The sequence below is a fragment of the Corvus moneduloides genome, chromosome 29 (genome assembly GCF_009650955.1).
Source record: "Corvus moneduloides isolate bCorMon1 chromosome 29, bCorMon1.pri, whole genome shotgun sequence".
Lineage (NCBI taxonomy): Eukaryota > Metazoa > Chordata > Aves > Passeriformes > Corvidae > Corvus > Corvus moneduloides.
Window position 1 is genome coordinate 2,470,293 of NC_045504.1, and position 24,294 is coordinate 2,494,586.

The following is a 24,294-nucleotide window of genomic DNA, read 5'->3' on the forward strand; positions in this document are numbered from 1 at the left end:
CTTTGTCTGCCTGTCCAGACTGAGGCTGAACTGTAATTAAAGATGTTGATGAGGTTGTACTGACTGCAGTCATTAGTGGAACAAAATTAAAGGAGGTAAACAAAAGAATTATTAATTTTAAGGAAGAGGTTTCCTTAATAAACAACAAAAGACAGTGGAAAGTTGGCAGTTTGATGTTCTATTACAGGAGGAGCTTGGTCTGGATTAAATGCTTAATTTAATATTTTTTGCCATCTCAGCCGAAGCTGTTCCCTGACCAAAGGTGATGAATTCCAAAAAGTCAATGGCTCCAAAGGGTTGTGACTGAGGCACTGCTGAGAAGGTGCCTTGGACATGTTAAGGTGGATATTCCTCATGACAATATTAATTTCCTTTACCCTTTCAATTCCCTTCTCATTAATTGAACCAAACTCCTTCCCAGATTGCAAAAAAACTCCCCTCAAATTTGGGGTGTTTCCTCCAAGCACTCGGAAATCACATCACGAGCATTTGATATGCAGCAAGCTTTACAAAACAAAATAAAAGACAATCCCCAAGCGTCACTTCCCTCCTTCATTCCTGTCACAAATGTTCTTTTTGGGTTAAAATGTGGTGTGGCAACAAGTAAAGCACAATTCTGAGGAAAAAAGGGAAATGTGGCTGGGTTTGCAGTCAATTAGAAAGTGATATATTCAGTGCTGCAGAAAATGAGTGGGATTTTTGTGTTAGACAGAATGTTTTTCACAGGGAAGAATTTTCTCTGAAGAGCTGGAACAACTTGGTCCCACAGAAATAAAAATAAACCCACGAGATGTTTTCGCAGTCCCCTGAAATATTTGCTGTCAGTGAAAATCCATTTCAACACCGAATTCTGAAAAGCTGAAGCCAGAGCTGCAGCATCTCCTGGGTTTACAGGGAGTAGGAAAGAGGCAGGAAGGCTCTGGAGAGCTTTTATGGCTTTCTGGGGCTGCCTGGAGGATCTGAGCCATTCCTGCACCTTTATTAAGCAGTCCCTGCAGGAATTGTTGGTTTGCTTTGCATTTGGCCGGGTTCCCAGCAGGGAAATTGGTTTATGTTTATTAGGGGTTTATCCTGGCCACGGATGAAACCCACGATCCACGAGGCCGCTTTCATCTCCTCCGTTTGCATCCATTAAATATTCCCGACTCCATCATGCCAACTCCACCTTCCAAAGTGGGGATGAGTCAAAATCCGATTTGTTTAGGAATTGGCTCTTCTCTCTGGCATTTTGGGCACACACCTGGGAGCAGCCCCTGCCGTGGCAGCGAGAGTTTTAATTGGAGTCCTGAGTGTGCAACTTCAGCCTTGATAAGCGCCCAGGAGATTTTGGATCGCTGCTCCTTGTAATATTCCAATGAGCAACATCCTGAAGCTTTTGGCTCCAGGGAGGGGAAGATGGAGCCAGCCAGACAAGTGGGACTTAGGAAGTAGAATTGGGGCTCTTTTTATCTTCTCTGTGGTTTTTGATGAGTTGGCTTTCAAACTACACTCTTAGAGTCAATAGTTAGTTATTGTTATAAAGGAATGTCAGAGAATCAGGGAATGGTTGGGGTGGGAAGGGGCCTTAAAAATCATCTAAACCACGGGCAGGGACACCTTCCACTATCCCAGGGTGCTCCAAGCCCCGTCCAACCTGGCCTTGGACATTTCCAGAGATGGGGCAGCCACAGCTGCTCTGGGCAACCAATTCTTTACCATTTCTGTGTGCAGTGAGAACATTGGGAAAGTCTGGTCAAGCTTAAAGGCCAGGAGAGTTTCCATCCATCGTGTCACTGCTGGGGGTCATCCCAAACTGGGGACATCGAGTGACTCATGGCTGGAATTGTGCAAATTCTGATTTGTATTTCAAGGGCAAGCTAGAAGAGCTGGAGCTGGTGAGGAAGTTCGTGACATCCATCAGGAACCTTGGCCACCCATTTGAACCCCTGATCATGTTCAAAGAGTCCATCCCTGCCCATTTGCTGCTCAGTCCCCATTTGCATGTCTGAGTGGTCCAGGGAAATGTTTTGGGAACTTGGAACACTTTTGTTCTTCAAAAGTCTCCAACCAGGGTTTCTTTCCCAGGAGATGTTGGGGAAGATACTCCCAGTTCAGGGCTGATTTGCCTGTCTCTGCCTGGGAGATTAAACATGAGGAGCGACTGGAATGCTCAGCCCTGCCCTTCAGTCTGCTCCTGCATTGTCTGCAATTACTTTTTAATCTGGAAATTGCCTTTGAAAAGGAACTGGAATTGCTGCACACTGAGGTGCTCTTTGAGACGTGCAAAGTGAAAGCCAGGATTGGCTTTCAAAGAGGAAAAAAAGGAACAAGAACATTACAAACGTCTCTAAGTAACTGCTATTAATTTGGGGAACAATTTTGCATAATGGTGCAAGGCCTAGCAGGGGAAAGTAATAATTTAGTGGCAGATGTAAAAGGGTTTGGTGTCTTTGATGACCCCAAAGATGAGCTTGGGCAAGGCTTTGAGTGTCTCTGAGCAGCCTCAAATTCCCAGCCATCCTCCATTTGACCTCAATTGTTGTCCTGGAGTTTGATGGAGGGAGAAAACCCAACCTGGAGACTCCTGAGATGAAGGACTTGGACACTCAGTTCCCAAATTGTGTCTCAGATTCCATCATGGAAGTGGGGTGCTTTGATATTAAAGGAATAGATCAGGCTGCTGATCCTCTTTCACCCTCTCTGCTGAGTCAAGAAAATAAAATCTATTCCCTCAAATAATCCATTTCCCAATACCTTTGGGAGTGGTGGAGTTTGATCAGCTCTAAATGCTTTCAGTAATAAAGTTATTTCCTTTATTTCCTCTGTTTGAGAGGAATTGGGCAAAATTCTGAGGCAGAAACAGAAATTTTCTGCCCTTTTCAGAGCAAGATGTGCCAAAAACTTATGCCCTCCATGCAGAGGCAAAGGGATTTCACAGGGAAGTTCACTGCATCTTTCCTGATGGTTTTATTCATCTGTGTCATGGTTCCTTAGGATGCAGAATAATTTCCTGAGTAACCCAGATGATTCAGCTTCTGACCGGGAATTAACCAGGCTTGTAAGATTTGAGGATAAAAGAAACCTCTCCAGAGGAATGCATACATTACAGGGAGGAAATGAAATCCAGGCAAGAAACACAAACAGAGGGGAAAAGTAAATCCCCTGCCGGGCGTATTTTGCATATGAGGAATCGTTAGCAATTGCCTGGTAATGGGCTACAAGCACAATTTGTGTCTCAGGTCCTCGGGCTCTCTGGGCCAGGGTATAAAACCAGCCCGGTCAGAGGAGCTAAAATCACTCCTGCTTTATTCTCCTTGGAGAAAAGGGTAAGTCTTGATCTGTTTCCTACTTTTCCATGTCCTGCATTGTTGTTGGTCTTGTATTTTCTTTTTCTACTGTTTGTCTGTAGCAGTGCAAGGTTTGTGCCCTTTAAAATTGTAGGGGAGGCCTCGAAGCAGCTTTTTCTCCAGGGAGGGACATTCTGTGAAGGGGTGGAGGTTGTTCGTGCTCTGACCCCGGATTCAGCCTCGTTTGGCATTTGCGTCACCCAAATCTTTTGATTCCAAGGGGTTCCAACCTCTGCCTGGGCATTGCTCAGCAGCTGGATGTGGGGAATCCCTGCAGAGGTTTCGGCTCTCAGAATGGAATCACAAAACATTTGGGGTTGGAAGGGACCTCTGGAGATCTCCCAGTCCATCCCCGGGGTCAGCCGGAGCAGGTGACCCAGGAAAGACTCCAAGTGGGTTTGGAACGACTCCGGAGAGGGAGACTCCAGGGCAGGAGGGTCTGAGTGTCTCCAGAGGGAAATTCCCTGAACTCCCTTGCTCAGAGCAACCTGTGCCGGGGCCTCACCTCTCTCACGGTGAAATTTCTGCTCCTCACTTTTACTTGCTGAGGAATTGTTTATTTTTCCCTCTCTTTTGGGGCAGAGCTTTTCCCTGCTTTTCTGACAGCCTGGTCCTCACTTCCCCACTTATTTCAGAGCTGCAGGAGGAGTGTGGTGGGAAAGGAGCTCTCAGAGCTGCTCAGGAGGAGGTGGAGCTGCCCTTTGTAGTGTGGAGAGGTTTGGGCTTTACTGAAATCTCCTTTCAAGCCAACACCAACCCTTTACTCCATTCTCCACGTAGTCCTTTGTGCTCTCCATCACCGTAGCAGCTTAATTACGTGACTAATTACAAGCTGTTCCTTGTATTCCCTTCTTCCCTGTGTTCCAGACTCGCACCCCACAGCCATGTCCTGCTACGACCTCTGTGCCCCAACCTCCTGCGGCCCCACCCCGCTGGCCAACAGCTGCAACGAGCCCTGCGTCCGGCAGTGCCAGGACTCCACCTACGTGATCCAACCCTCGCCTGTGGTGGTCACCCTGCCCGGGCCCATCCTCAGCTCCTTCCCCCAGAACACCGCCGTGGGATCCTCGGCGTCCGCGGCCGTCGGGGATGCTCTGAGTGCCGGGGGGGTCCCCATCAACTCGGGCAGCTCCTCAGGGCTCGGAAGCGTGGGATATTCTGGTCTGGGGGGCCTTTATGGGAGGTCCTACCGGCGCTCCAACCGCTGTGGGCCCTGAGGAAGCCTTGGGACAGCCGGGAAGGAACAACCAGGAGACGGAAAGCGCGATCCGGATGCAGGACTGAGCCCGTGCCCACTCGCTTGCTGACCCCCCGCAGCTTTGCCCTGAGCTCATGGGGCTGCAGGAGCTTGGCATTTCTGATTCGATGCCTTTCTGTGGTATCAGGGAGGTGAAAAATGTCACTCGATTGTTGCTGGGTGTCCAGCTGTAAAGCACTGCCTTGAAATGGGTGATTAATTTTAATCCATATTCAACCCTTCTGCTTTCTTACGCTGTACATTTTTTTTTAAATTCCACTTCTTGCTCATTAAATACATGGTGCATCACAATTTGTGGTTTGCAATGTTCCTTCTCGCTCTTCCTCTTTGGAGCCTTCTCTGGGAGAAATTTGCCTGTGCATAAATTGTGAGTACCAGGCAGATCTGCATTTAAGTTAGACCACGCTAATTACTGAGGACTTAATCAGAGATAAATATAAGCAATGAATAATATCCTTTTTTTTTGGTAGGGAATATTTTCCCTTTGTCTCATTTCTGGAAGAACAATTTGAAATAATCACCCCCGGCTAACAACAAAGGGAGGGAAAGAGGTGGGAAAGCTAAAGCTGCTTTACAGACAAAGCAGGGAGGAATTTGCTCCCAATATCCCATCTAAACATCCTCTCCATTAATTTGAACCCACTTCCCCTTGTCCTGTCACTCCAGGGCTTTGGAAACAGTTTCTTCCCACATTTCTGGTCGGCTCCTTCAGACACTGGAAGGTGAAATTAGGTCACCCCAAGTCTTCTCCTCTTCAGGCTGAACAAACCCAGGCAGAACATTTAAAACCCAACAAATAAAATAAAAACTTAGGCCTGGTTCTTCCTTTGTTGTCTTGCTAGTTTAGAAAGGCTGCAATTATGTTTTAATTGCTTGCTAAATGATGTGGTGATTGAGAGGCCTTTCGGGTGCCACCAGAAATCCTCAGAGCAAGAACAATTACTCAGAACCTCGGGGAAGATAATGACGGCTAAATTGCTAAACAAACATTCCTCAACATCGTGTTGAGTACCACAATTAAACTCCCATTCCACATTTTAAAGACATGCAGCAAGGGCAGATCCTTTGATAAGGCTCCCTCAGCACCTTGGGGAGTTTTGCTCCCGGAGGAAAATAAAGAACAAATGAAAACCAGAGAGGCTTTTGTGCAACACAAACAGGGGTTTATTGTCAGAGAGAAGAGCAGCAGTGGAGCACAGGGAATCCAGGCAATCGCAGGGGCAGCAGGGGATGCAGGATTCGTGCTCTGGGAGCAGGGCCTCGCTCAGGACCAGGATACAGCAAGGGGATGGAGGGCTCAGGGTATCCCGAGGGGATGGGGGGCTCAGGGCATTCCCGAGGGGACAGGGGGCTCAGGGTATCCCAAGGGGATGGGGAGCTCAGGGCATTCCCGAGGGGACAGGGGGCTCAGGGTATCCCGAGGAGATGGGGAGCTCAGGGCATTCCCGAGGGAATGGAGGGCTCAGGGCACACCTGGCACAGGAGCTCCTGCCCGGTGTCCCCATGGCCCGGGCTGAGCTCCAGGGCTGCCACTGCCCCTGGGGGCTGGCACTGCCAGGGGGGCTTTAGAAAACCCCACAGCTCCCGCGGCGGGACCTGCCCCATCTCTGGAAGCCAGGCAGGGAATAGCCCAGGCCCCGGGAGGAGAAGCCGGAGCTGTAGGACCTCCCGCCATTGCCAAAGGAGCCCCCATAGCCCCCGAGGGAGCCCCCATAGCCAATGTCACCTCCATAACCCAGGGAACGGCCGTAGCCAAGGGAGCCCCCATATCCAAGGGAGTCCCCATAGCCCTGGGAGCCCCCATAGCCCCCACAGCTTCCCAGGCCAAAGGAGCCCCCATAGCCCCGGGAGCCCCCATATCCAAGGGAGCCCCCATAGCCCTGGGAGCCCTCATAGCCCTGGGAGCCCCCGTAGCCTGAGAAGCCCCCATAGCCTGAGGAGCCCCCATATCCAAGGGAGCTTCCATAACCCCCATAGCCCCCATAACCTCCTAACCCAAAGTAGCCTCTATAACCACGGGACCCCCCCAACCCAAAGGAGCCCCCATAACCCTGGGAATCTCCATAAGGTCCCCACCCAAAGGAGCCCCAGTTACCCCGGGAGCCCCCATAACCTCCAGAGCCAAAGGAGCCCCCATAGCCTGAGGAGCCCAAATAGCCCCCGTAACCCCCGTAACCTCCCAGCCCAAAGGAGCTCCCATAGCCCTGGGAGCTCCGGGAACTGAAGGAACGCCCCAACCAGGCTGGGCCTGACAATGCCACAACGCTCTCCTGAGGGAAGGTGCTGAGGATGGGGCCCGGGATGGTCACCACCACCGGTGGGGGCTGGATCAGGGCTCTGGAGTCGGGGCACTGCTGCACACAGGGCTCGTTGATGCTCTCGGCGATGGGCTGAGGGCAGCTCACCCCACAGGACTCACTGGAGCAGGACATTCTTCTGTGCTGGGAGGCTGCAATACACACCAGAAAGGACTTTTAAGCTAAATTGGCTGAGAAGAGATGAATTAAAATTATTAAGCATTGGCTCTGTGTCTGAAATATCAGAGGGAAACAGATAAATTCAAAGATGCTGTCAAAGAAATCTCACTCTTGTATCAAGTCCACTTTTAACCTTCCTCTCACCATGATCATCCTTACGAGCAGAAATTCTGTGATGGATAAATGAAATAAATCTGTAGCAACCTGTGGCAAAGATTCACTCAAAAGTGTGACACCACCGAGACAGAAGCCAAGAGGAACAGAAAAAAAGACTCATTGACTTTATGTAGTAATTCAGATTTTATGAGGATGAGTGACACCACTTACCTTGTTCGCTGTAGGGATGGGAACAAGAGCAGTGGATGCACGGCTGAGGGTGATCTGAGCTTTTATATCCTCCTCAAAGCCACCCTTTGTGCCTCTCATCCTCATTTATTACAAAACCAACGCGATAGTGGGTGCTTCGATTCTGTCACCTCAGCACTGTCCCTCCCAAACTCGTGTGGGTATGATGCAACAGGTGATGGCAATCAGCTCCCTCTGAGGGCAACTTGAGGGGCTCTGAGGAACTTGCAGCTGAAGGGTGGCCACGGAGACATCGATTAAAGCCAGTCCTGCTTTAGTCCCATTTTAATGGGACATTTTAATGGTCAAGGAAGTACTTCCATGGTGTGAAGCCCTTTGTGGTCCCACCTTCACCAGGTGAAGGTCACGCAACCGGACCTAAAATTTTGGCTCTGAGAGGACACAAATTCTCCTTGTAGCTGAGTAGGGATCTATAAAAGTTGCCCCCAAAGAGGCAGAAATTGGTACAGCCAGAATAGGCCTTGGCCTGGAGGTAATTCCAAACTTGTCACTATTTAATTTGAAATCTCTACTTCCAGAAGTTCAGTTAGAAACACATTAAAAATCATGATTGTCTTTCCCCCACCCCCAAAGTACCGAGCACTATAGAAAAAGAGAGAATTTAATAAAGTAGTATTAAAATAAAAATAAATTTTATTAGGATGAGTCTGGAACATCCTGCAGTTATTTCTTTTCTTTCCTCTTGCAATTGTTTTCTAATTTTACAATATTGCAAAAGAGAGGCAATAAATTACTTCTAAATTGTAAAATAGCTCTGCTTGTGAAGTGTCATCAGGATTTGCTGATAATAATGAGAGGTACCTGGAGGATAATGACTTTAAGCTGCCTCACAAATACTCATTAATAGTCAGTGCTTGCAATTTCTGTTATTATCCTATTAAATGAGGGCCAGGAGTTATGAGGATTTATTCTGAGTTAGGAGCTCCCTTGTTATGAAACAGCATAATTTAAAAATACGCCAACCAATGTCACTCCTCTTGATTCCCTGATCAGCCTCTAATTAATAATTTCCATGCTGGCAATGCTTTGATTTTCACTCCTGATATGAAATTCTTTATTTTATTAAGTATTAATGTGTTGTGGGTGATTATGACAGGTCCATGGTCTGGACTATTGAATGCAGCTTCTTCTTAATGTATGAGGCAGCATTTTGCTGAAATGCCTTAAATTTTAGGAGAGAAAAAAGAACCTGATTGCAAATTACCTGAATTTTCAGGCTTAACTATCGATGTTCTGCAAAAAGTGGTGTCAGACTGGTGTTCTAAAATCTCTACTCTTGGACTCTCACCTGGAAATGTTTTGTCCGTGAAGTTGCACCTCATGACACAGAGCCCTCAGCTCACACATCTCTCAATCGGCGCTCCTGCCCAAGCTTTGGGTGCTGACATTTCTGTGCTCGTGTCTAACACACCAAATATGAGTTTCCAGTGAGTGTTCATAAAGCCTCTCATCGTCCTGGAAGGATCTGGAACATCCTCGAAGTGTCCCTGCCTCCATGACATTCCAAAGCCAGCAGGGAATGGCACAATGGAACCCACCTTGGAATTCACGAGTAATTAGTGGTGTTTGAGCTGCAAACAGATCTTAAACCCCCTCATGTTTCTCAAGCATTTGGAGATAATTGATATTCTCTTTCTTTTTGATACCTGTTTCCCTCGTTTTGTGCAGCTTCCGTGGATTTTCATAGGATTCACTTAAAAACCACCGTTTTAAAAAGACAGATAAATTAATTAATTTGAACTCATCGAACCTAAAGCCAATGCTCATGATGGGGATTACTATCTCATCATTCACCAGCTCGATGCCCTCAAGTCTGTCCTGACATCGTCTCACGCCCATTTTTGCGCGTGGGGAGTGGCAGTGCAAAGCCAGCAGAATTAAATCCCTCCATGTGAGGGTTGTTTTGCTGCTGTGCGGGACCTGAGGCACAGAGGGTGTTTCGTCCCTGTAAGCACTTTGGGAAATGTATAAAAGCTGTCACGACTCGGAGCCTCTCCATCCACATCTCCCGAGTTATTCGCCTTGGTGAACAGGGTAAGTCCAATTTGAACTCCTCTATCCTTCTCTATCCTTTTTTCCCATCCAATTCATTAATGTTATGGATTGGTAGATTTAAAAACCGTGGGTCTCAGAAGGCTGTTAGAGAATAAAAGGTAAATTCTTACCATGCCACCTGGAATAACCATTTCCCAGGCATTTTAGTTCCAGTGCGTGACTATAAAATTTAAAAGGATTTGAGTGATCATTCCCACCTTGTGGGAATATTTCTTCCAGAAGGGTAAATTTTCTGGTTTGGAAGCTGAGGGCTACTTGGGAAGGAATATGAAACAATAAAAACTGCTGGTTTGTATCTGAAACTTCTTAACTTGTTATAGATACATTGCTAGATTTCAGCTGCTCTTAATAAATTTATAAAGAGATGAAAGGAGACTTGTCACGGTATAATTGGTGTAGGAATCACCAGAGATTACACCAGATGTCTTCATCTGTGAGTGACATCTCAGGGATCCTGACAGAAGAGTCTAGAATGTGATTTCTGTGGTCAGATAAAGATCAGATTTGGAAGGCAATGAACTCTGAGCCCTCAAAATTTCCATTGGAAAGCACAGGCAGAGTCAGGTGGAAATTTCAGGATCTGAAATCTGTTTCCTGGTGTGTGTTGCAGCCTCCCAGCACAGAAGAATGTCCTGCTCCAGCGAGTCCTGTGGTGTGAGCTGCCCTCAGCCCATCGCCGAGAGCATCAACGAGCCCTGTGTGCAGCAGTGCCCCGACTCCAGAGCCCTGATCCAGCCCCCACCGGTGGTGGTGACCATCCCGGGCCCCATCCTCAGCACCTTCCCTCAGGAGAGCGTTGTGGCATCGTCAGGCCCAGCCTGGTTGGGGTGTTCCTTCAGTTCCCGGAGCTCCCAGGGCTATGGGAGCTCCTTTGGGCTGGGAGGTTATGGGGGTTACAGGGGCTCCCTGGGCTATGGGGGCTCCCGGGGCTATGGGGGCTCCTTTGGCTCTGGAGGTTATGGGGGTTCCCGGGGCTATGGGGGCTTCTCAGGCTACGGGGGCTCCCAGGGCTATGAGGGCTCCCAGGGCTATGGGGGCTCCCTTGGATATGGGGGCTCCCGGGGCTATGGGGGCTCCTTTGGCCTGGGAAGCTGTGGGGGCTATGGGGGCTCCCAGGGCTATGGGGACTCCCTTGGATATGGGGGCTCCCTTGGCTACGGCCGTTCCCTGGGTTATGGAGGTGACATTGGCTATGGGGGCTCCCTCGGGGGCTATGGGGGCTCCTTTGGCAATGGCGGGAGGTCCTACAGCTCCGGCTTCTCCTCCCGGGGCCTGGGCTATTCCCTGCCTGGCTTCCAGAGATGGGGCAGGTCCCGCCGCGGGAGCTGTGGGGTTTTCTAAAGCCCCCCTGGCAGTGCCAGCCCCCAGGGGCAGTGGCAGCCCTGGAGCTCAGCCCGGGCCATGGGGACACCGGGCAGGAGCTCCTGTGCCAGGTGTGCCCTGAGCCCTCCATTCCCTCGGGAATGCCCTGAGCTCCCCATCCCCTTGGGATACCCTGAGCCCCCTGTCTCCTCGGGAATGCCCTGAGCCCCCCATCCCCTCGGGATACCCTGAGCCCTCCATCCCCTTGCTGTATCCTGGTCCTGAGCGAGGCCCTGCTCCCAGAGCACGAATCCTGCATCCCCTGCTGCCCCTGCGATTGCCTGGATTCCCTGTGCTCCACTGCTGCTCTTCTCTCTGACAATAAACCCCTGTTTGTGTTGCACAAAAGCCTCTCTGGTTTTCATTTGTTCTTTATTTTCCTCTGGGGGCAATATTCACTCTTGCACAGGGAGGAAGTGCCTGGAGTTCCTCAGCTGGCCAAGGCCCTTGGGTCTTCGTGATTTGGGAAAAAGAGGCAAAGAGACACAACTTGGATGCAGGAAAACTTTATTGTGAACAGAGGGGCAGGAGAGGCTGGGAGAGGGACGGCAGGCAGGCCCCAGCCAGGCCGGGTGTCAGGGGCTGCAGGAGGCCAGGGCGGCTTGCGCAGAGCTCAACTTCTCCATGCTGGGCCGAGGCCGCCGTGGGTGTTTGGGGTGCGGGGCTGTGGTGGGTCTAGCAGGGCCCGCAGGTGTCCCAGAGCTTCTTGCTGTAGCGGGGCAGGACGCAAGGGCTGCAGGCGGGAGCAGCGTAGGCTCTGCCAAAGGTGCAGAGGCCCCCCGAGGCCTGGGTGGCGCCGGCGCCGTAGAGGCCGCCCAGCCCCAGGGAGCCGCCAAAGGCCGGTGCTCCGGAGGAGCCCACCACGGCTTGCTGCGGGAAGGAGCTGAGGATGGGGCCGGGGAAGGTGACCACCACGGGGGGCGGCTGGATGAAGGCTGAGGAGTCGGGACACTGGCGGGCGCACAGCTCGTTGCAGCTCTCAGCGATGGGCTGGGGCACAGCCACGCTGGTTTTGGGTGGGCACAGGTCGTAGCAGGACATCTTGCAGGGGTGAGAGTTGGTTTGCCACAAGTGGGGAACTTTAAACTATAAAAAGCAGAAAGTTTAGAGAGAAATTTTCAAAATCACTGTGTTGTGTTTTATGTTCAGCCTTGATCAACCTGGTGAGCGCCCAATAAGCACCTTGATCAAAAATTCCTGCCTGTGTAAAACCATCCCCAGAATGACTAGACCCCACAGACTGATCTTTGTTCTGGCCCCACATTATTGTCTTTCAGCTCCTGGAAATGCACTCCCTGAAGAATATAAAAACCTCAGTCCCATGTCCCACAAACTTCCCCAAAGTGGGGAAATAGCCCTGATCTAGATGTAGCTTTGCTTGAAATAGGAGGGTTTATTATGACTCTCAGAATGCCACTGAACCCACCTGAAAAGGGTCTCAATTCTTGTCTTGAATTTTATAAAATACTAAGATAATCATCTGAAATAAATGTTTTAATCTATGCCTTTTTAAAGCTGCTAATTGGCTTGGTACACTCAAATTTCTCACAGTTTCTGTGCTCATACTCAGACTTCCAAATCCTACATTTCCCACTGGTTTCATTAAGAGTAATGCCAGACAGAAACGGTGTAAAGCTGTTCTAAATCTCAGCATTCCTAAAGGAATATTCTACAACTGCTCTGGTACAGGCTCTGTTTAAATAAATAGAAAGAAATTAAAAATTCATACTCACCAAGCTTCGGAAGGTGAATGAGCTGCGAGAAGTGTCTGGATGAGCCCAGGCACTGGAGCTTATATAGAGGATCCCAACATTCCTGAGGGGCTGGAATCTCGCTTGGGCTGGGGGTTCTGCCTAAAAGAAATTGTTTACCAGCTTGAGTCACGAAAGTTTGGAGTTTGTGGCAGTTCTGATTTCATTCACATTCTCCTATCGTGTGATGTCGGAGTTTCACCATCCTGATTTCTTTAATCTTGGGTCTTAATTGGTGCTGGCAACTCCTGGCATCATTAGAGTGACCTCACTGGAATTACCATGTTCATTAAGCTGACTCCACATGTTGCTTCTTCCTTTACAACCTTGTCATGAGCTTGTCTGCGCCGAGATTTTGTAAGACTCGTCTTTGGCTGACATGGACATTTTTCCTTAACAGCCCTTTAAAATTATCTGATAAATTAATTAGAAGCAGAAAACATCTTATTCCAGAGCTACCCAGGAATAAATGTCTTTTCCAGCCCTAATTAAAGACACCTTGTTGGTCTGAGATGGATTTAAGGGGTCATGAATATCTGCTGAGATTGTCCAGGACACTCAGCAATTCCCCAATAGTTTTCCATTGAGAGGAAGGTTTGGAATCAATCCCACATAAAAATCACTTTGTTTAACTAAAAAAGTCTCAGTGGGAAATGAAATTCAGTTTTAAAAGGGTCTGTGGTGCTGAACGTTCCCGTATCAAGTCCTGTGATTCACAAAGGTCCAATTTTGAGGAAATATCAAAGAGGCAGATCAAGGTTTTTCTTTAATGTCGTGAGTGTAATCTCTTACCAAGCATGTTCTGGGCCTTCTTGAGAAAAATACTTTGTAATGATTTCACAAACATTCATTATCTGCTGTTCAACCCAGCTAATGTTTGCTGTTGTATGACATGAGCGATTTAGACATTTCACTCTTACACAACCCCACCTGCTTTAATATGCAGGAAACAAGGTGGTGCCTGCCATTACTTTAATTAAATCGTGATTTGTGCCATTGGAAGTCAAGGGTTAATAATTAATGCAGCTCTTTTTTCTTTCTTCAAAAAAATCCTTTCAATATCTGTGGTTGAATCCTCTGCGAGTTTAAGATGCCACCTTTGCTGTATTTGTCTTATTTCAAACTATACTTTCCATAAAAAAAGAAACATTTGTGATTATTTGCCCTTTTTCTGTGATTTTTCAGAGAACAGCCAGTATCTTTTATTCTAACTTTTAGGTTTTTACCTGTATCCAGTGCATTTTAGAGACCCTTCTTGTCATTCCTGAGAAATCCCCCCAGAGATGAAGTATCTGCTCTTAATTCCTACACTGAAGATTTGTTGTTGTGGTCCATGTTCACCCCAATATTTTCATTTTCTCTGCAAGTGATAAAGGATTTAGGTTTAGGTTTGTGTTTTGTTTGTTGCCCCGACAAATTTCCCTGTATTTGCTGCAGGGGAAGGAAAACAAGATTCTCCAACCACAGAAAGGGATTGAGTGGTTCCCACATCTCCCAGCCTGGGGGTGTCTTCCTTGCCTTGAGATGTATTTTACATAAATCTCGAAGTCAGAACAAGCTGTGCCTCATCCCTGGCTCAGGGCACAAACTCCCTTCAAATCCAACTCCTTGATTATTCCTGGGCTGCATCAAAGGCCCCGTGGGCAGCAGGGGAGGGGGGATTCTGCCCCTCCGCCCCACTCAGGTGAGACTCCACCTGCAGAGCTGCCCCAGCCCTAGGGCGTGGCACAGGGAGGACGTGGAGCTGCTGGAGAGAGTCCAGAGGAGGGTCCAGGATGGGATCCGAGGGATGGAGCAGCTCTGCTGGGAGGAAAGGCTGGGGGAGCTGGGATTGTTGTTTGGAGAAGGGGAAGCTTTGGGGTGACCCAACTGTGGCCTTGCAGGACCTGAAGGGGCTACAAGGAACATGAGGAGAGACTTTTCCCAAAGGATGGAGTGCCAGGACAAGGGGGAACGGGTTCAAACTGACAGGGAGGAGGTTTAGATGGGATATTGGGAATAAATTCTTCCCTGTGAGCGTGGGGAAGCCCTGGCACAGATGATTCCATGGATGCCCCATCCCTGGAAGTGTCAAGGCCAGGCTGCACAGGGCTTGGAGCAACCTGGGGTAGTGGAAGGTTGCCTGCCCATGGTAGGGCGTGGAACAAGATGATTTTAGGATCCCTTTCCACACAAATGCTTCCATGAGTCCGTGATTGCCTCTCTCAACTTTGTATTAAAAATAAGCGCACTCTGAACTACAAAAGGTATTTTGGGGGTTCCTGTGAGGAAAACCCCTCACTATTTGCAGATTTTCTCGAGCCTCTGAGGAACAAGGACTGTGAGAGCACTTTGGAAGCACTGAGTAATGATCTCTGCTCCCTGTTTTGTTGTTTTAATGGGCCTTGCATATCCCAGGGCTGAGTAACAGCATCAGTCAAAGCGGGGAGGAGCTGCCAGGAACCTCAGCCCTGATCAGATTGTTCATAGCCGCTGGGTTTGGGCAGACCTGGCCCTGCCCTGCTCTTACTTTCCCTTTTGTGTCATCCAGGGCAGACTGCTCCTCTCAGAGTGGCTCCCAGGCCCTTTTCAGTGGCCCTCCAGAGCTTTAAGCAACCAGAAATGGTGAAGTTGAACAGTTCTGTTATAAGCAGGTAAAACCTCAAGTGAATAGTCATCATCATATAAAATAAAAAGAGATGAAAACAACAGAAAAATTTGATGCCTAAAAGATTTATTGCAGGAACAACTTGAATAAATCACACAGAGAATACAAAGAACAGGATGGGAAAAGAAGAGGTACAAAGAGAATCGAAAAAATGAAGCCAAAAATTTTAAGTCACGAAGTTGTCAACAAGCAGAGCTAAATAAACGCAAATATGACATGAGGATGATATAAAAGACATAAACAAGAAAGATCAAACAGATGGAAAGAAAACTGAAACTGTAATGGAGAATTTACAAAAGAGAACACTGAAGGTGAGATCTTCAAACTGGAGAAAAAGAAAAATAATAAGAATGGTAAAAGAAAAGGTTTAAAGGAAAGATGAATGGCTGCAAAAATTGGGATAAATAAATTCTAGATTTCTCTGTTTCTGACGGATAAAACAAGCTTGGGAGTTGAGTCTAGCAGGGCCCGCAGGTGTCCCAGAGCTTCTTGCTGTAGCGGGGCAGGACGCAAGGGCTGCAGGCGGGAGCAGCGTAGGCTCTGCCAAAGGTGCAGAGGCCCCCCGAGGCCTGGGTGGCGCCGGCGCCGTAGAGGCCGCCCAGCCCCAGGGAGCCGCCAAAGGCCGGTGCTCCGGAGGAGCCCACCACGGCTTGCTGCGGGAAGGAGCTGAGGATGGGGCCGGGGAAGGTGACCACCACGGGGGGCGGCTGGATGAAGGCTGAGGAGTCGGGACACTGGCGGGCGCACAGCTCGTTGCAGCTCTCAGCGATGGGCTGGGGCACAGCCACGCTGGTTTTGGGTGGGCACAGGTCGTAGCAGGACATCTTGGCGTGGGATGCGAGGGTGCTCTGCAGGAGAGGCCAGCGATGGTGGGAGAGCAGCAGAGGCCAGCGGCCGAGCCACAGAGGGGACGGGGCTGGAGCAGGGATCCGCGAGCAGAAGCGCTCGCACACTTACCCTTGTCCCCGAGGAGGAGAAGGTGGCCAGGGCAGTGCTTGGCCGAGTCTGGCCCCAGCAGGGCTTTTATAGCAGCCCCAGCATTGCTCAGCTCCAGCCGGGCCAATCTGCTCAGGGGACACTCCCTGCTGCTGCTGCTGCTGCTGCTGCTGCTGCTGCTGACAGCAGGGCTGTGCGGCCCCTGCCCCTCCCTGAGTCGGCATCCCCCAGGTGCCACCCCAGCACATCCCGCTGCCCAAGCCATCCTGTCCTTCCTGCCACGTCATATATTCGCTAGCACGGATGTCACCCAGGAATGGACTCCAGGGACATCTTTAATGTTCCAAAGGGGTGGGGCAGGGCTGGAAGCACTGCCCTGGCCACCTTCTCCTCCTCGGGGACAAGGGTAAGTGTGCGAGCGCTTCTGCTCGCAGCTCCCTGCTCCAGCCCCGGCCCCTCTGTGGCTCGGCCGCTGGCCTCTGCTGCTCTCCCACCATCGCTGGCCTCTCTTGCAGAGCACCCTCGCATCCCACGCCAAGATGTCCTGCTACGACCTGTGCCCACCCAAAACCAGCGTGGCTGTGCCCCAGCCCATCGCTGAGAGCTGCAACGAGCTGTGCGCCCGCCAGTGTCCCGACTCCTCAGCCTTCATCCAGCCGCCCCCCGTGGTGGTCACCTTCCCCGGCCCCATCCTCAGCTCCTTCCCGCAGCAAGCCGTGGTGGGCTCCTCCGGAGCACCGGCCTTTGGCGGCTCCCTGGGGCTGGGCGGCCTCTACGGCGCCGGCGCCACCCAGGCCTCGGGGGGCCTCTGCACCTTTGGCAGAGCCTACGCTGCTCCCGCCTGCAGCCCTTGCGTCCTGCCCCGCTACAGCAAGAAGCTCTGGGACACCTGCGGGCCCTGCTAGACCCACCACAGCCCCGCACCCCAAACACCCACGGCGGCCTCGGCCCAGCATGGAGAAGTTGAGCTCTGCACAAGCCGCCCTGGCCTCCTGCAGCCCCTGACACCCGGCCTGGCTGGGGCCTGCCTGCCGTCCCTCTCCCAGCCTCTCCTGCCCCTCTGTTCACAATAAAGTTTTCCTGCATCCAACTCCTGTCTCTTTGCCTTCTTTTCTCAATTTAGGAAGGCCCCAGGGCTGGGGGAGTTCTAAGAGTGGGAGGGGAAATGGTGTTGCTGGGATTGCCAGGGGGAATCTGAAATGGAAGGGGACAGGGAACGGGAAAGCGAAATAGAAGAGGGAGATGGACAGTGGGGGTTAAAGTGGAGAAGAAAATGAAATCAAAGAGGAAAAGGGAGTGCAGGGGAGAGAATGATGCAAAGGGGTTTGGTTAGGAGATGGAGAAAGATAAGAAGAAGAAGAGGACAAAGGATTGGGAGAAGAAGAGGAAGGAGAAGGAGAAGGAGAAGGAGAGGAGGAAACAGATGATGAGGAGCAGGGAGAAGGAGAAATATAAAGACTAAGACAAATGGAAAGAGAAGGAATTGATGATAAGGAAATTTAATATACAGGGTATGGTGAGGGGGAAGTGTCCCACTTATTCCAGTCCCAGGTCCTTTAGCAGAGCCACAGTGGCACAGAGGGGCTGGAGGCCGGGTTGGAGCCCTGGTCCTCTGCCCCTGAATGGCTCCCAGCTCTGGGCCCACTCCACTCTTTGACAGCACGGGTGCAGGTCTGCCAAAGCCTGTGGTCTCCTGGCCTACAAGCAGGGGATCTGTCTTTCTTCAGGAAGAGTCTTTGATGCTCCTTCTCCTTCTCCTTCTCCTATCCTGACCCCTTCCCCCGTTCTCTTTCGTACTCCTCCACTTCCCCTTTGATAACATTTTCTTCTCAGGTTTAACCTCCACTCTACCCGTCCATTTTCTATTTTACCTTCCACTCCCCTGTCTTTTTCATTCTCCCTGACCATCCCAGGATCAGCATTCGCCCTCCCACTCATGGAACTCCCCCATGCCCTGGGTGCTCATGATTTTGGAAAAGGAGGCAAAAAGACAGGAGTTGGATGCAGGAAAATTTTATTGTGAACAGAGGGGCAGGAGAGGCTGGGAGAGGGACGGCAGGCAGGCCCCAGCCAGGCCGGGTGTCAGGGGCTGCAGGAGGCCAGGGCGGCTTGCGCAGAGCTCAACTTCTCCATGCTGGGCCGAGGCCGCCGTGGGTGTTTGGGGTGCGGGGCTGTGGTGGGTCTAGCAGGGCCCGCAGGTGTCCCAGAGCTTCTTGCTGTAGCGGGGCAGGACGCAAGGGCTGCAGGCGGGAGCAGCGTAGGCTCTGCCAAAGGTGCAGAGGCCCCCCGAGGCCTGGGTGGCGCCGGCGCCGTAGAGGCCGCCCAGCCCCAGGGAGCCGCCAAAGGCCGGTGCTCCGGAGGAGCCCACCACGGCTTGCTGCGGGAAGGAGCTGAGGATGGGGCCGGGGAAGGTGACCACCACGGGGGGCGGCTGGATGAAGGCTGAGGAGTCGGGACACTGGCGGGCGCACAGCTCGTTGCAGCTCTCAGCGATGGGCTGGGGCACAGCCACGCTGGTTTTGGGTGGGCACAGGTCGTAGCAGGACATCTTGGTGTGGGATGCGAAGGTGCTCTGCAAGAGAGGCCAGCGATGGTGGGAGAGCAGCAGAGGCCAGGGGCTGAGCCACAGAGGGGCCGGGGCTGGAGCAGGGAGCCGCGAGCAGAAGCGCTCGCACACTTACCCTTGTCCCCGAGGAGGAGAAGGTGGCCAGGGCAGTGCTTGGCCGAGTCTGGCCCCAGCAGGGCTTTTATAGCAGCCCCAGCATTGCTCAGCTCCAGCCAGGCCAATCTGCTCAGGGGACACTCCCTGCTGCTGCTGCTGCTGCTGCTGCTGCTGCTGACAGCAGGGCTGTGCGGCCCCTGCCCCTCCCTGAGTCGGCATCCCCCAAGTGCCACCCCAGCACATCCCGCTGCCCAAGCCATCCTGTCCTTCCTGCCACGTCATATATTCGATAGCAGGGATGTCACCACGGAGTGGACACCATGGAGACGTGGAAGTATTTGGGAGGTCTGGGTCAGGAGTGGAAGGACCAAGCACTGTGTTGCGATCTTTGCATCACTGGCCAGCATGGGGGAGCCAGAATGCATCTACCTCTAGGCACTGCCCCGGGAGTTCTGCCAGGCTGGGCACAAAGACTGCTCGTGCCAGGCCTGAGATACATTGGGAAAGGAGCAGAGATGTCCATCTGGCCCAGGCTGATTCCAGCCCTGCCCCACCCATTTGGAACATTAAAGATGTTCCTCGAGCCTATTCCTGGGTGACATCCCTGCTAGAGAATATATGACGTGGCAGGAAGGACAGGATGGCTTGGGCAGCGGGATGTGCTGGGGTGGCACCTGGGGGATGCCGACTCAGGGAGGGGCAGGGGCCGCACAGCCCTGCTGTCAGCAGCAGCAGCAGCAGCAGCAGCAGCAGCAGCAGCAGCAGCAGGGAGTGTCCCCTGAGCAGATTGGCCCGGCTGGAGCTGAGCAATGCTGGGGCTGCTATAAAAGCCCTGCTGGGGCCAGACTCGGCCAAGCACTGCCCTGGCCACCTTCTCCTCCTCGGGGACAAGGGTAAGTGTGCGAGCGCTTCTGCTCGCAGCTCCCTGCTCCAGCCCCGGCCCCTCTGTGGCTCGGCCGCTGGCCTCTGCTGCTCTCCCACCATCGCTGGCCTCTCTTGCAGAGCACCCTCGCATCCCACGCCAAGATGTCCTGCTACGACCTGTGCCCACCCAAAACCAGCGTGGCTGTGCCCCAGCCCATCGCTGAGAGCTGCAACGAGCTGTGCGCCCGCCAGTGTCCCGACTCCTCAGCCTTCATCCAGCCGCCCCCCGTGGTGGTCACCTTCCCCGGCCCCATCCTCAGCTCCTTCCCGCAGCAAGCCGTGGTGGGCTCCTCCGGAGCACCGGCCTTTGGCGGCTCCCTGGGGCTGGGCGGCCTCTACGGCGCCGGCGCCACCCAGGCCTCGGGGGGCCTCTGCACCTTTGGCAGAGCCTACGCTGCTCCCGCCTGCAGCCCTTGCGTCCTGCCCCGCTACAGCAAGAAGCTCTGGGACACCTGCGGGCCCTGCTAGACCCACCACAGCCCCGCACCCCAAACACCCACGGCGGCCTCGGCCCAGCATGGAGAAGTTGAGCTCTGCACAAGCCGCCCTGGCCTCCTGCAGCCCCTGACACCCGGCCTGGCTGGAGCCTGCCTGCCGTCCCTCTCCCAGCCTCTCCTGCCCCTCTGTTCACAATAAAGTTTTCCTGCATCCAACTCCTGTCTTTTCGCCTTCTTTTCTCAGTTTAGGAACACCCCAAGAGTGGAATAGTTTCAAGAGTGGGAGGGGTAATATTTTTGCTGGGATTGCCAGGGGGAATCTGAAATGGAAGGGGACAGGGAAGGGGAAAGTGAAATAGAAGAGGGAAGTGGGCAGTGGAGGTTAAAGTGGAGAAGAAAATGAAATCAAAGAGGAAATGGGAGTGCAGGAGAGAGAATGATGCAAAGGGGTTTGGTTAGGAGATGGAGAAAGATAAGAAGAAGAAGAGGACAAAGGATTGGGAGAAGAAGAGGAAGGAGAAGGAGAAGGAGAAGAGGAAACAGATGATGAGGAATGAGCAGTGGGAGCAATATAACGACGAAAGACTAAGACAAAGACAAATGGAAAGAGAAGGAGCTGCTGATAAGGAAATTTAATGTACAGGGCATGGTGAGGGGGAAGCGTCCCTCTTATTCCAGTCCCAGGTCCTTTAGCAGAGCCATGGGGGCACAGAGGGGCTGGAGGCCGGGTTGGAGCCCTGGTCCTTTGCTCCCAGCTCTGGGGCCCACTCATCTCTTTGACAGCACGGGTGCAGGTCTGCAAAAGCCTGTGGACTCCTGGCCTACAAGCAGGGGATCTGACTTTCTTCAGGAAAAGACCTTGGTGCTCCTTCTCTTTCTCCTACCCTGACCCCATCCCACTGCTCTCTTTCGTACTTTCCCACTAACCCTTTGATAACATTTTCTTCTCAGGTTTAACCTCCACTGTCTCCTTTCCTTTCCTATTTTGCCTTCCACTCCCCCGTATTTTTCATTCTCCGTGACCATCCCAGGATCAGCGTTCGCCCTACCACTCTTGGAACACCCCCATGCCCTGGGTGCTCATGATTTTGGAAAAGGAGGCAAAAAGACAGGAGTTGGATGCAGGAAAATTTTATTGTGAACAGAGGGGCAGGAGAGGCTGGGAGAGAGACGGCGGGCAGGCCCCAGCCAGGCCGGGTGTCAGGGGCTGCAGGAGGCCAGGGCGGCTTGTGCAGAGCTCAACTTCTCCATGCTGGGCCGAGGCCGCCGTGGGTGTTTGGGGTGCGGGGCTGTGGTGGGTCTAGCAGGGCCCGCAGGTGTCCCAGAGCTTCTTGCTGTAGCGGGGCAGGACGCAAGGGCTGCAGGCGGGAGCAGCGTAGGCTCTGCCAAAGGTGCAGAGGCCCCCCGAGGCCTGGGTGGCGCCGGCGCCGTAGAGGCCGCCCAGCCCCAGGGAGCCGCCAAAGGCCGGTGCTCCGGAGGAGCCCACCACGGCTTGCTGCGGGAAGGAGCTGAGGATGGGGCCGGGGAAGGTGACCACCACGGGGGGCGGCTGGATGAAGGCTGAGGAGTCGGGACACTGGCGGGCGCACAGCTCGTTGCAGCTCTCAGCGATGGGCTGGGGCACAGCCACGCTGGTTTTGGGTGGGCACAGGTCGTAGCAGGACATCTTGGCGTGGGATGCGAGGGTGCTCTGCAAGAGAGGCCAGCGATGGTGGGAGAGCAGCAGAGGCCAGCGGCCGAGCCACAGAGGGGCCGGGGCTGGAGCAGGGAGCTGCGAGCAGAAGCGCTCGCACACTTACCCGTGTCCCCGAGGAGGAGAAGGTGGCCAGGGCAGTGCTTGGCCGAGTCTGGCCCCAGCAGGGCTTTTATAGCAGCCCCAGCATTGCTCAGCTCCAGCCGGGCCAATCTGCTCAGGGGACACTCCCTGCTGCTGCTGCTGCTGCTGCTGCTGCTGACAGCAGGGCTGTGCGGCCCCTGCCCCTCCCTGAGTCAGCATCCCCCAGGTGCCACCCCAGCACATCCCGCTGCCCAAGCCATCCTCTCCATCCTGCCACGTGAGGGACTCATTAGCAGGGATGTCACCCGGGGTAGACTCCATGGACACCAGGAAGTACTTGGGAAGTCTGGGTCAGGAGTGGAAGGACCAAGAGCTTTGTGGGGATCTGTGCATCACTGGCCAGCGTGGGGGAGGCAGAATTCATTTATTTCTTGGCACTGCCCCGGGAGTTCTGCCAGGCTGGGTGCAAAGACTGCTCGTGCCAGGCCTGAGATACATTGGGAAAGGAGCAGAGATGTCCATCTGGCCCAGGCTGATTCCAGCCCTGCCCCACCCATTTGGAACATTAACGTTGTTCCTGGAGCCCATTCCTGGGTGACATCCCTGCTATCGAGTCCCTCACGTGGCAGGAAGGAGAGGTTGGCTTGGGCAGCGGGATGTGCTGGGGTGGCACGTGGGGGATGCTGACTCAGGGAGGGGCAGGGGCCGCACAGCTCTGCTGTCAGCAGCAGCAGCAGCAGCAGCAGCAGCAGGGAGTGTCCCCTGAGCAGATTGGCCCGGCTGGAGCTGAGCAATGCTGGGGCTGCTATAAAAGCCCTGCTGGGGCCAGACTCGGCCAAGCACTGCCCTGGCCACCTTCTCCTCCTCGGGGACAAGGGTAAGTGTGCGAGCGCTTCTGCTCGCAGCTCCCTGCTCCAGCCCCGGCCCCTCTGTGGCTCGGCCGCTGGCCTCTGCTGCTCTCCCACCATCGCTGGCCTCTCTTGCAGAGCACCCTCGCATCCCACGCCAAGATGTCCTGCTACGACCTGTGCCCACCCAAAACCAGCGTGGCTGTGCCCCAGCCCATCGCTGAGAGCTGCAACGAGCTGTGCGCCCGCCAGTGTCCCGACTCCTCAGCCTTCATCCAGCCGCCCCCCGTGGTGGTCACCTTCCCCGGCCCCATCCTCAGCTCCTTCCCGCAGCAAGCCGTGGTGGGCTCCTCCGGAGCACCGGCCTTTGGCGGCTCCCTGGGGCTGGGCGGCCTCTACGGCGCCGGCGCCACCCAGGCCTCGGGGGGCCTCTGCACCTTTGGCAGAGCCTACGCTGCTCCCGCCTGCAGCCCTTGCGTCCTGCCCCGCTACAGCAAGAAGCTCTGGGACACCTGCGGGCCCTGCTAGACCCACCACAGCCCCGCACCCCAAACACCCATGGCGGCCTCGGCCCAGCATGGAGAAGTTGAGCTCTGCACAAGCCGCCCTGGCCTCCTGCAGCCCCTGACACCCGGCCTGGCTGGGGCCTGCCTGCCGTCCCTCTCCCAGCCTCTCCTGCCCCTCTGTTCACAATAAAGTTTTCCTGCATCCAACTCCTGTCTCTTTGCCTCCATTTCTGAAATTAAGAAGAACCCAGGCATAGGGGAGTTCCACGAGTGGGAGGGGAAATGCTGATCTACGGATGCCCGTGGGGAATGGAAAATGGAAGTGGAAGGGGAAAGTTAAATAGAAGAGGGAAGGGGATAGTGGAGGTTAAAGTGGGCAAGAAAATGTTATCAAAAAGCAAGTATGAAAGGAGAAGTGGGAAGGGGTAGGATGAGAAAGATAGGATAAAGATGAGAAGAAGGAGTTGCAATGATTCTTCTTAAGAAAGTCAGATCCCCTGCTTGTAGGCCATGAGGCCACAGGCTTTTGCAGACCTGAACCCGTGCTGTCACAGAGTGGAGTGGGCCCAGAGCTGGGAGCAATCCCGGGGCAAAGGACCAGGGCTCCATCCCCTCTGTGCCCCCATGGCTCTGCTAAAGGACCTGGGACTGAAACCAGAGGGACACTTCCCCCTCACCATGCCCTGTACATTTACCTTCCTCATCTTCAGCTCTTTGTCTTTGCCTTTGTCTTTGTCTTTGTATTTGTCTTACTCTTTGTCTTTCTTTTTTATATTTCTCCCTCTCCTTGTTCCTCATCTTCTGTTTCCTCTTCTCCTTCTTCTTCTCCTTCCTCTTCTCCATGTCCTCCTCCTTCTCCTTCCTCCTTTTCCTCCACTGTTTCCTCTATTCCTTCTCCTTCTTCATGTCCTTCTCCCAATCCAATCCCTTCCTGACATTTTCTATCTTCTGCTATTAATCCA

At 53.0% G+C, this 24,294-nt stretch overlaps 10 protein-coding genes across 10 annotated transcripts; 5 read left to right on the forward strand and 5 right to left on the reverse strand.

Annotated features, from left to right (window-relative positions):
• The first annotated feature begins 4,210 nt into the window (after nucleotides 1-4,210).
• LOC116436284 (feather beta keratin-like) lies at nucleotides 4,211-4,543 on the forward strand. Its single transcript, XM_032093338.1, has one exon. The coding sequence runs from the start codon at nucleotides 4,211-4,213 to the stop codon at nucleotides 4,541-4,543; it is 333 nt and encodes a 110-aa protein (XP_031949229.1).
• Nucleotides 4,544-6,149: 1,606 nt separating this feature from the next.
• Nucleotides 6,150-7,016, reverse strand: LOC116436245 (scale keratin-like). Its single transcript, XM_032093293.1, has 2 exons — nucleotides 6,616-7,016; nucleotides 6,150-6,399 (listed from the first exon to the last, which is right to left on the reverse strand). The coding sequence occupies exons 1-2, from the start codon at nucleotides 7,014-7,016 to the stop codon at nucleotides 6,150-6,152; spliced, it is 651 nt and encodes a 216-aa protein (XP_031949184.1).
• Nucleotides 7,017-10,109: 3,093 nt separating this feature from the next.
• On the forward strand, nucleotides 10,110-10,823 carry LOC116436242 (scale keratin-like). The gene has a single exon (XM_032093290.1). The coding sequence runs from the start codon at nucleotides 10,110-10,112 to the stop codon at nucleotides 10,821-10,823; it is 714 nt and encodes a 237-aa protein (XP_031949181.1).
• Nucleotides 10,824-11,519: 696 nt separating this feature from the next.
• LOC116436320 (scale keratin-like) lies at nucleotides 11,520-11,894 on the reverse strand. Its single transcript, XM_032093373.1, has one exon. The coding sequence runs from the start codon at nucleotides 11,883-11,885 to the stop codon at nucleotides 11,520-11,522; it is 366 nt and encodes a 121-aa protein (XP_031949264.1). The 5' UTR covers nucleotides 11,886-11,894.
• A 3,806-nt stretch (nucleotides 11,895-15,700) lies between these two features.
• On the reverse strand, nucleotides 15,701-16,083 carry LOC116436315 (scale keratin-like). The gene has a single exon (XM_032093369.1). The coding sequence runs from the start codon at nucleotides 16,064-16,066 to the stop codon at nucleotides 15,701-15,703; it is 366 nt and encodes a 121-aa protein (XP_031949260.1). The 5' UTR covers nucleotides 16,067-16,083.
• On the forward strand, nucleotides 15,765-17,088 carry LOC116436305 (scale keratin-like). Its single transcript, XM_032093361.1, has 3 exons — nucleotides 15,765-15,791; nucleotides 16,548-16,588; nucleotides 16,696-17,088. The coding sequence occupies exon 3, from the start codon at nucleotides 16,718-16,720 to the stop codon at nucleotides 17,081-17,083; it is 366 nt and encodes a 121-aa protein (XP_031949252.1). The 5' UTR covers nucleotides 15,765-15,791; nucleotides 16,548-16,588; nucleotides 16,696-16,717; the 3' UTR covers nucleotides 17,084-17,088.
• A 1,272-nt stretch (nucleotides 17,089-18,360) lies between these two features.
• Nucleotides 18,361-18,743, reverse strand: LOC116436313 (scale keratin-like). Its single transcript, XM_032093367.1, has one exon. The coding sequence runs from the start codon at nucleotides 18,724-18,726 to the stop codon at nucleotides 18,361-18,363; it is 366 nt and encodes a 121-aa protein (XP_031949258.1). The 5' UTR covers nucleotides 18,727-18,743.
• Nucleotides 18,744-19,849: 1,106 nt separating this feature from the next.
• On the forward strand, nucleotides 19,850-20,232 carry LOC116436312 (scale keratin-like). Its single transcript, XM_032093366.1, has one exon. The coding sequence runs from the start codon at nucleotides 19,867-19,869 to the stop codon at nucleotides 20,230-20,232; it is 366 nt and encodes a 121-aa protein (XP_031949257.1). The 5' UTR covers nucleotides 19,850-19,866.
• Nucleotides 20,233-21,501: 1,269 nt separating this feature from the next.
• Nucleotides 21,502-21,884, reverse strand: LOC116436311 (scale keratin-like). Its single transcript, XM_032093365.1, has one exon. It carries the CDS (start codon nucleotides 21,865-21,867, stop codon nucleotides 21,502-21,504), a length of 366 nt encoding a protein of 121 aa, XP_031949256.1. The 5' UTR covers nucleotides 21,868-21,884.
• Nucleotides 21,885-22,971: 1,087 nt separating this feature from the next.
• On the forward strand, nucleotides 22,972-23,354 carry LOC116436309 (scale keratin-like). The gene has a single exon (XM_032093363.1). It carries the CDS (start codon nucleotides 22,989-22,991, stop codon nucleotides 23,352-23,354), a length of 366 nt encoding a protein of 121 aa, XP_031949254.1. The 5' UTR covers nucleotides 22,972-22,988.
• Nucleotides 23,355-24,294: the final 940 nt, after the last annotated feature.